The sequence below is a fragment of the Camellia sinensis genome, chromosome 14 (assembly GCF_055761805.1).
Source record: "Camellia sinensis isolate YWXY chromosome 14, ASM5576180v1, whole genome shotgun sequence".
In the NCBI taxonomy this organism is placed as follows: Eukaryota; Viridiplantae; Streptophyta; class Magnoliopsida; order Ericales; family Theaceae; genus Camellia; species Camellia sinensis.
The window spans coordinates 21,939,184-21,949,933 of NC_138974.1; the positions used below are offsets into that span (position 1 = coordinate 21,939,184).

General features: G+C 36.6%; 1 protein-coding gene across 1 annotated transcript; it reads left to right on the top strand.

The window, feature by feature from the left end:
• The first annotated feature begins 3,148 nt into the window (after positions 1 to 3,148).
• LOC114258299 (pentatricopeptide repeat-containing protein At1g62350) lies at positions 3,149 to 10,279 on the top strand. The gene is made up of 2 exons (XM_028198247.2): positions 3,149 to 3,515; positions 9,499 to 10,279. The coding sequence occupies exons 1-2, from the start codon at positions 3,216 to 3,218 to the stop codon at positions 9,913 to 9,915; spliced, it is 717 nt and encodes a 238-aa protein (XP_028054048.2). The 5' UTR covers positions 3,149 to 3,215; the 3' UTR covers positions 9,916 to 10,279.
• The last annotated feature ends 471 nt before the right edge of the window (positions 10,280 to 10,750 follow it).

The window sequence follows — 10,750 nt, forward strand, 5'->3', positions numbered from 1 at the left end:
ATAAATTAACCCAATAGTCTATTAGGAACTCCCACGATTTAGCATCAAAACAAAGCCATCACGGCTTCAGAAATTCTCAACCCATATTATTCTCTTGTTGTTTATATATATATATGTAAAAAATTGTAATTGCTCGTAGTCAATCGTGTATCCCACAAATACACCACCATTAAACTTAACCCATCACATATCAATCTCAAAATATGAACCACCCAAATGGGATGCCAAATACACTCTAAAATTGAGCAAAATTGAGACCCCCAACATAGACTACATCAATATATCTATTTAATCATATACGCCCATAAAATCATCTATTGATATATTAACACTAAAATCATAGATAGGAATACAATAAAATAAATCTTACCTAAGTGATGAATAAAGCAAAACCACCACTCTTATGAATCCTCCCTCTTCCTTGGTTTGGATTTCTTTTCTTTAATTTTAAACTTTTCCAAACCCTTGTTGCTGCCTTCACCTTTAACTCTTCCAAACCCTTTCTGCAGTACAAGCCTCTCTTCTCTTTTTTCTTTTCTTTTTTCTTTTACCTTCTCAAACCCTAGCCGCCTATGGAGCAATTCATAGCCTCTGTTTTGTTTGTTTTCCAAGACTTAAAGCCACAATAGGTGGGCTTATTAACCTAATTTCTCAAAGTTACAAAATTACCCATCTAAGTAATAGGAAATATAATGCCATCTCATAACTAATTCTTTGATATTAATAAATGACCCATATAAATTAATTTAATTACTAATCTATCCAATAAAATAATCCTACACACAACTTGGGTTTTACAGACACCCTGCAAACATAGCCTCTAAAGAGCATTTGGAGAGCTTTCGGGACAGAAACCGAGCATGCATCTTCTACCTCTTCGAGCAAAGCTGGGGCAGCTTAGTCTAATGCTTACTTTGTTAGTTAGCTTCAATTTGTGATTCAATTAGTTAATTTGTTAATTAATTAAGTGTTGTAATAATTAGTAAGTAGATTTGCTTATTATTCAATTTGGTTGTGTAATAATTAATTAGCTTGTTAGTTAGTTAATTAGTTGGTTTGTATTATTTATTCAGACCCTCCGTCGAGAGGGTGAATTTTGTAATAAGTGTGCGTGTGTGTGATGTATGTCTTCCAACCCCCATTTCTTTCTCCATTTTACTTACCTACTTTCAGTGGTTAGTTTTAGGGCATATTTCAATTAACATCCTTATGCTTGCATGCGTGCATCCATTCATCTGTCTTGCATGCACCGGGCTCGACGCATCATACAAACTGCATTGTATTTCAATTCCGATTTGAATACATGATTATCAAGCTGCATTTCACATGTCATTCTAGAATAGCCGAGTCTATTTTAGTTACATTCTTACATGTGTTGCATTAGCCATCTTAACATAAACTAGGGTCATGCATAACTTCTAACTAGTTCTTTGTTTTGGCACGGAGTACACTGTGAGTGTTTACGCTTTAGCATACTGCATGTGTGTTATTGATTGACATGGCAGCATGCTTACCATGAAGCTATTTGCTTAAATGATATAACTGCCTGAATGTCTGTGGGTGAAGGTTGGATTACTTGAATTGGAACAATTCATCAAATCCTTGATTTAGCCTACTTGCGAGTAGCAAACTTCAAGCCATTTTCAAACAAACGGATATGCAATGTTTTGTTCCAAATTAGGCGATCTAGTCTATACTTGTTTGCTGTGCGCATCACGTAGTAAGATTAGCTAATTAATCGGAATAAGAGCACATGTGTTTTCAAAAATAAGATATCATGTTAGTAAAGGCCGATCTTTGATCGGGCGAGCAGGGGTGCTCATTGCATGACCTTCTCCTCTCGTACCCAAGTTCCCGAGCCGAGGCAACTTTGGTGATGACGGACACGTGGCCTTAGGCACGAGTCAGAATTTCCTAAATTCTCCAAAACAAAATATTTAGATGGCGACTCTATATCTGGCAAAGCAGTCCATATTTGGCACTTCTTTATAAAAATCAGTTTTTCAAAACGATTTGTCGGATTTGGACTCTTTGGTAATTTATCGGTCTTGCATTGCACTTTGCGAGATTAGATTCAGAACCGTGACATAAGTCCGAACTGTAGTAGTAAGCTCAATGAACAAAATCGAATTTTCGCGCCAATTTCGTGTGCAGGGCCCGTGGCGTTCGGACGCGTCTACACTGTCAAAACACACACTCACACACAGCATCACATAACATCACAGATTCCTGGGCAAAGACACACACACACAACATCTACTATTGTCAAATTTTAGTTCCAAAACTGAATCTAAATTCATCAGGTGGACTGCGACCTTTTACCTCATGTATTTCGAACCTTCTTGTCGGGGACGGCGGGGTAGGGCATCGGCGTCGGCGTCGGCGGGGTGGGACGACGATGCCCTCCTCTTTCTTTCCTCTCACTAAATCGAAGAAGGTATGGGTTTGTTGCAAAACAAAGGCCTAAAATGGGAAAGGAGGATGAAGGAGCGGGAGATGAAGGGAGGAAGACAGGAATAGAGGGTTCGAGTTTGGGTCTCCGGCGAGGGAGAGGAGAGGTGGTCATCGCAAGAGAAGAGAGAGTAGCGTATGAAAAAGATAGGAGGAAGAGAGAGATGTATCTGTGAAAGAGAGATGTATTCAAGAACAGAGAGGGAGCGGAAGAGAGAGATAGAAAGGAAATGTGGGGAGGTAGACGTAGGTAGGTGGAGAGAAGTCTTGGGCGAGAGATCTATTGATCTGAACCATTGATATAAACTTGGAATTAATCTCAGCCATTAAATTAAAATGTATCTCTCATACATTTTATATATTTTCAAAAACTCTCTTCCCTTATTATATAGATTTTATAATTTAATATATATCATATAAAATTATTATATGATAATTTCACTTTTATAATACAATAGAACTAAAATTATTAAAAATATACAAATAATTTAACTAAAATTAATATGTAGATATATAAGTATTCAAATAATAATTTTATAAAACAATAGTGTCAATATTATCAAAATAAATAATTAAAATTATATTTTAATTTTAATTTAAAATTAAATTATTCTTTTATAATATATATTGCACCATTAATTTTTTAAAAAAAAAAAAATAATAACACGTCCATTTATACAGATCAACGACTAGCTATAAAAATGAATTAGAGCGTGCGACCCGGCCCAGGGTGGTCTCTCACTGTCCCTTTCGAATCGTTTACAATGCTGAGATTGGGCTCAAATTTTCTGCGGAGAACCCTAGCTTCCCCGAACCGCCAACGAGACTGGTTCGCACGCTGCATCACCGGTTCGGCCTCGAACCCGGCCCTGTCGATATGGAGGCGCAAGAAGGAGATGGGCAAGGAAGGGTTGATCGTGGCCAAAGAGCTCAAGAGGCTTCAATCCAACCCGGTTCGGTTCGACCGGTTCATGAAGTCCCATGTGTCTCGCCTTCTCAAGTCCGACCTCTTAGCCGTCCTCGCCGAGTTCCAGAGACAAGACCTCGTCTTTCTCTGCATCAAGGTTCGTAGATTTTAAAATTTTCTTTTTGTTGTTTGTTTGCTGAGAAAATGTCGGTGGAGAAAATATAATTGATGGAATAAAAAAATGAATTTTCTTTTTCTTTTTCTTTTTGTTTTTTTGGATTGTTTCTGTTAAAACTATATATTTGGTTTCCAAGAAAATTTAGGAATAGGAAAGCAACAGGATGTGAAATTGGGCATCTTTCTACCTCATGTCCTTTCCTTTTTTCTTTTTTCTTTTTTGGTAATTTGTGTGGAGTGGATGCAGCAAAATGTGGAGTGGAAGTATGGCTACCCTTCAAATATGATTGCCAAAAACATTTAGGCAGTGTTTGGTGAATGATCATTCTATCAAAATATTCAGGTAGACTAAAAAAATAATGACAAATGCATTAGAAATGAAATCATCTTTTACCGTTTTAAAAGAATGGTCATTCCATAGGAAAGCTGGAATCACCATTCCCTCTCATTCCAATGAACCAAATACAGCACTAGTAACCTCTGTTTTTCACAGTAATGTAGGAAAAGAGAAAAAAAAAAAGAATGTGAAATGTCATTGCTCACCGATCTTCGGATCTTTGTTTAGTTGCTGGGAAAATCTGATGAAAGATAATAATATGTTTTTTTTTTTAATTTTTAAAAAGCAAAAGGATTGAATTGTGTTGGAATCTTTAAGTTATTTAATTGAAACTACTAGTAGATTTAGGCGACATGGAATGCATGTTTGAGTACTACAGAGAACAATAATTGTTGATTTGTAACTGCTTTGGGGGTATCCCGAATATCCTCATCTTATTACATTTGTATAAGAGCATTTGTTGTAATGTGTTTTTAAAATTAATGTTCATGGAAGAGGATGTGTTCATGTTTACCAATATATTTTAAGATTGTCCTCACATAATGCACCAAAATACCAATGGGCTAGGGTGGAGCCCTTACACAACTCAAATATTATGGATACATTCATGTATATTTCGTGTATGATTTAGTTTGTGAAAATAAAAGATATCAATTCCTCATTTTACTTTTATTTGGAATTAGTTGCATACAATTTAAGGCTGTGATATCAATTTTTCATTAATTCACTAGCCGACACTTTACGGTAGTGCAAGGTTGTGTGCCACGTGCCTTGAACAGTTACCAAAGAAGCCTGCCAAAGAATACTAGCGCACGCACACACCCACAGTGCACAAGTGAGCAACAAATAAAGGTACAAGATAGCATGCAACATAGAAGCACAATAAACCAACAAGGAGCACACTTGAAGGCAATAAAAGCACCTTTATTAATGGAGCAAGTATCCAGACAACAGTTAGAAAGGCGGGGCATGTAAGCTAACACAATGCACAAGGGCTTGGACCTATGAAGCACGAGCACCTCTCTAGAAGCATAGTATGGGTGTCCGACACAGACACGTGGTGGACATGTGTCGGACACTCTACCTAACGTGTCCCTTTTTTTTCTTTTTTTCTTTTTTGAATTTTTGTAGCAAGGCACGCTTGGGACACTCTTGAACACCTTAAGGACACGTTTGAGAGAGAGAGAGAGACCCTAACCCATTGAAGACAGAGAGGTTGAAGCCCTAGATCGAGGTATCTTCTTCAAATCTATTCTTCTATTTTCTTCTTTTTTCATCCTTTCTTCTGTTCGTCTCTCTCTGTCACTGTGTCTGTGTGTTCAAATCTGTTCTTTAATCTTCTTCTTTTCTTCATTGTTCTTCTTCTTTCATCCTTTCTTCTATTCGTCAATCTCTATTGTTGTGTTTGTTTGTTTGTTTGTCTCTCTTCCTCTCTATCGTTGTGTTCGACTCCCTCTCTCTCTCTCTCTTTTCCATTCGTTTTTTCTTTTCTTCCCTCCCCCCTCTCTCTCTCTCTGATGAAATTTTTTTTTATAGTTTTTTTTTTTTTTTTGGGTAACAAAAACCTTTCTTTCCTCTTTTTTTCCTTTTTTTCTTTTTTTCTTTTGGATATTCTTGTTTGCTAAATATTAACATACATAGAATAAATTATTTGTATTTGTAGAAAACAATTAATTTGTGAATGATATTTGATATTAAAGTAAATAAATAAATAATATAATATAAATAAATAAAAATTAGGGCCGTTAACAAGACCGAATCACCCGACACAACCAACCCAGAACGACCAAACCGACCCTTTCACGAACGGTTTCGAAAAGCTCTCGATTGGCAACGGTTCAAATGCATCAAAATTCTGCAAATTTCGGTCGGCCATCAAATTGCACACAACATAAACCGTTAAACCCAACCCAACCGAACTATATATATTTATTTATATAGTGCAGTGGGTTACATGCAGGGGTATGCGTGGTACGGTTCGGACGGTTTGAGAGTAAAATTACAAACCGAATGGCGGATTGGCGGATTAGCAAATTAGCAGATTAAAGAATATTCTAACTAATTATCATACATTTGCATAATATACAACACTAATTTGTATAATACTTTTTAGATACATAACACAAAGTAATTTTACATAATATGTTTCATATATATAATCACTAATTTGTAATAAATTTCATATCTTAAATCTTTCTCACACTCATTTTTACATTGATATTTCATTGGAAGTTAAAAAATATATATGTGTGAACTATAGCGGAGCAGTTCGGTTGGCGGATTATAAATTTTAAAGTTTAAACCGCGGTTAGCGGTTAAAGCAATGCGGATTGATGCGGATCAGTGCAGTTTTAGCAGATTGGGCGGTATTTTGCATACGTATAGAAGCAGCAGATAGTGTAGACCTCCTAGGGAATCCCTAAGGTTACAGATTATCTTCCCAAGATCTGTCTCATCCCCCCAGAATCTGACGTCTCCTCTCTCATGAAACCCTTTCGTCTCCTCCACTCAGCCTCATCATGTCTGTCTCTATCTCTCTCACCCTCTCATCTACCCTCTTCTCTCTCAAGTTTGAGATGTACCAAACCCAAAACCCAAAAGCCATTGAACCCTCTCTCTCTCTTTTACCCTTTCATCATCTTCGAGTCTTAGATCTACCGAAATCAAAACCCTTGTGCCGGAAGATCAAGAATCGTACATGGCGGTGATGTATAGTAGTGATGACGGTGACATTGTGCCATGGCAGAAAGATATGTATCTTCTCTCTATTTTCAATTTTTACTTCATTCTTTCTAGTGTGTGAGAGAGAGTTTGTTATCTCTGAGATTTGTATAATTTGCTACTGTGATTGTGTTGTGTTGCATATATGTATGGTACTGTGATTTGTGTGAGAAAGGAAGGGACAAAAGCCATGGAATTGAAGCAATAAATGGAAGATTAGTAGGCCGATAACCGCCTGCCAAACCGAGTGCCCGATGTCCACGGTTTCGAGCAATGTTTGGGTCGAAATCAAATGACCACTCCTGTAAACCGAGGTCGGTTCGACTGACGGTTCAGTGTGAAACCGACTCGACTCAACTCGTGAACAACCCTAATAAAAATAATATATATTTTTAAATTTTGCGTATAATAAATAAAAATATAGATATTGAGCGTGTCCCTAGCGTGTCGTGTCCTCATTTTTTGAAAATTTGCGTGTCAACATGTCCGTGTCCATGTCCTATCGTGTCCCGTGTCTATGTCCGTGCTTCATAGGCTTGGACTCACCTCGCTTACACTCCCTTATATATGTTTTCTAAGCCATTACAAAACAGACAGGAGGTAACCTCAAATTGTTTGAACAATCATAGTGGGTCTTAAAAAATAATTACAAGAGATTTGCTTGAACCGGTTGGAATACAACTATATGACCCTAAACTCCTTTGGAAAAATTACAACACATCTTCTTGATATGGCTCTGACACAATTCTTCGGTCCACCACCCTTTTCATTGGAAAATCAACACATGCTCCTACTACAAGATGTGCATAATTGGACACTACTACCTATACAAAAAGATTTGGGTTGGCAAGAGACAAGAAAATAAGGGCATGGTCCCATGCTTGAAGCTTGGCTTGTGACACATTGCAAAGTGAAGAGAAAAATGCCTAGCTAAAAAGAAGAGGGAGAAAAAGATAAAGAAAGATTAGATGTGCCAATCATCTTGAACTTATTGGAAAACCCTGATTTATTTGGTTAACTTTATTCCTCCATCTTCAGATTGCCCAAATTTTCTTTCTGACATTGAATAGAAGTGGTGATAAAGGATTTTCTAGTATGGTAGTCACAGGTTTGTTTGCAACCCACTCCTTAAGATCAGGTTCTTACATTAACTCTAATGGATAAAAAATTGATTACCTTACCTAGAGGCTGCTGCGTTAAGAGAAAATTGTTTCTGGGAGAGCTGCATTTATTCAAAACCATTATCTTACAATGGATTTTATAAAGCGTCGTCTATAAATTAAGTTGGTTGGAACGGAATAAGCGAGTTTTTCAGAGTGTGTCTCATTTGGTTTCTTGTTTAGAGAAGCAGTTTCTTATGGTGTTACATAGTTGGGTTATGGGATCAGTTGATTTAGATGTTTTGGCTTTTGTAAATTTTGTGGATAATTTGATTTCTTCGCTTTGCTGGGCCTTTGGGGGTCGTCTTTTTGTGTTCTTTGCATCATCTTGATGTTTTTCTAATAAAGTTTGTTTAAACCAAACCAAACGAAACCAAGCCTTAAGTCCTATCAAATAGGGTCGGCTACATGAATCTTTCTTCTCCATGCAGCCCTATAAAGTTTGTTTATTTATCAAAAAAAAAAAAAAAAAAAGGTTAAGTGGGCTGTACAGTCCGTGAGACACATTCTCACATTCCTGTTCACCGGCACCCATCCACCACTATCTCCTTCGTAAAACAAAGACAATAAGTTGAAATAAAAAAAATGTTTATATTATGATGAAGTCTAGTGAACACAAAAAATGGAAAATAAACAAGTTGAGCGTTCCCCAGATGAGACTTCTCAATACTTTCAATTGAAAATGGAGGAGGTGGGCGAAAAAAAAAAAAAAGTTTTGAGCGATTCTTTGGGTAAGCCATGTATAGTGGTTACTAATTACTAGGGGGGTGATAACTCTAGGCCCGTTGCTTTTATCCTCTACTGTTGAATATTATTTTGAGACATTCTTTGGTAAAATCCTCCTTGTAGCTCTAGGTTTGTGCTCCTGAACAAGAAAAGAAGAACATGCAAGAGAGTGCTCCCATTTGAGGCTCAATAAATACTTCCGGTCTGAAATTTTGAGAGGTGGAGAAAGGCCAGTGGATGGATCACCAAGACCAAATAGTCATGGTGTGAATGTTTCTATAAAGGGAATGACACCTCTAGATCTATACATTTACCCGTACACATTTGAATGGCATTTGATGAGTCATTCTTTGTAAAAATGCTCCCCTCAGCTGTGAGCATTTGCATTGTCCAGATAGCAGTTAACAAGAGGCTTGAGTTCAGATCAGCTATTAAGGGAGAGGTCTACCTAATGATTGAAATTGTCTAGACCTCTTAATATGTAATGTCAGATTACCTCTAGCTGTTGGTTCCCAACGTTTCTGAATATGTTCTTTGTGGAGTGACAAATCACAGCATGTCCACATGTTTTGCTGATTTTTTAGATACGATATTTCATGAAATAGTTCTGTTTATATCATTCTGGCTCTGATACTCCGAGTCTCCTGAAATCATCCATCCGGAAAAAAAAACTCACTGTTCCTATTTCAGACTGAACTCCAGACCCAGTGAATTTCTGGGTTTATAATTGATCTAACCTGGGCTTTCTGATTATTCTGCCTTTACTTTTTCATACAATTCATTACTCAAATTTTATGCTGAAATTCAAGTGAGAAATTTGATTGAATGTATTTTAATTCAATGAAAAATTTATATACCGTCTCATACTTGAAGTTATTGCCTATGTTTTGCTATAATAATTGTTTCTGATTTCCTCTTTAAAAATTAGTAGCTTACTAATTCAAGCAAGTAGAACATGCATTGTGGTGGACTGTAGGTCAAATATTAGCTGTTTTTGACATTCATATTTCATTCTGCAGTTGTATGATGTGGTGCGTAAAGAAATATGGTATCGACCAGACATGTTCTTCTACAGAGATATGCTTTTTATGCTTGCAAGGAACAAGAAAGTGGATGAAGCAAAGCGGGTGTGGCAAGATCTGAAGCGAGAAGGAGTTCTTTTTGATCAGCATACCTTTGGTGACATTATGAGGGCATTCTTGGATAGTGGATTGCCCTCAGAGGCAATGGACATATATGATGAAATGAGACAATCTCCTGATCCCCCACTCTCTTTGCCTTATCGAGTCATACTAAAAGGACTCATTCCATACCCAGAATTGAGGGAGAAGGTGAAAGATGACTTCTTGGAGCTTTTCCCAGATATGGTTGTGTATGACCCACCCGAAGACCTGTTTGAAGATCAGGAATGGAGAAGAGAGAATGAAGAGGATTAGAGGATGCTACAATTCACTGTCATTAGCTCACCTTGGACTTTCCTAGGGCAATAGCCATTGATAGGACTGGATGCTTAGTAGACAAGATTGGAAAGTTGTTGATGAGTTACTACAGATATATGCTTCCAAATGATACAAACTTATTCCAGTAAAATGCTTGCGCTTAGGAGCTTGATCTCCAAGAAATTAGGGGTGACATGATGAGATTCTCATTACTTGAAGCATGGTTAGGGCAGAAATTATCTAGTAGGTACGGTGCACCACGTGTCTGTCTGTGTGCCAATCCAGTAACGCCTTGTGTTTTTTGTCTCATTTTTCAGACCCTGTAAGTATTGAATTTATGGAATACAGGATAATTACTCTAGTTAGAGACTTGATTCGTAGTTTATGCATGTTTTTGGATCATGCATTTGAGTAGAGATTTAAAAAGAGAAAAAAAGAGAAATGAAAAATATAAATAAAATATAAGCTAAATTTAAATTTTTTTTAAAAAAATTCTCACTTTTTCTTTTATTTTTTCAAATGTCGACTTAAATTTATGCTTCTAAACACATCATAAATGATTTTCTTTTATAAATGACTTCCGTGGAAATATAAAAATGTTAGAAACATCAAAAGTTTTATTAAAAATTTTATCAAATGTCTTACATAAGTGTAGGATTCACATGGAATTCATATGGTGTGGATTCTACACCTATATGAGATATTTAATAAAATTATTAGAGTTTCTATCATTACTCGTGGAAATATACCAGTGTCAGAATGCGGAACAATTGCTGTAACATTTATTTGATTAATTAAATTTGACATATGTGGAGAGTTATTGGACAAGTTT

Coding starts and splice junctions, on each gene's coding strand:
- LOC114258299 (XM_028198247.2), top strand. CDS start 3,216: ATGCTGAGATTGGGCTCAAATTTTCTGCGGAGAACCCTAGCTTCCCCG. Junction 3,516..9,498: donor TCGTCTTTCTCTGCATCAAG/GTTCGTAGATTT, acceptor TTCATTCTGCAG/TTGTATGATGTGGTGCGTAA.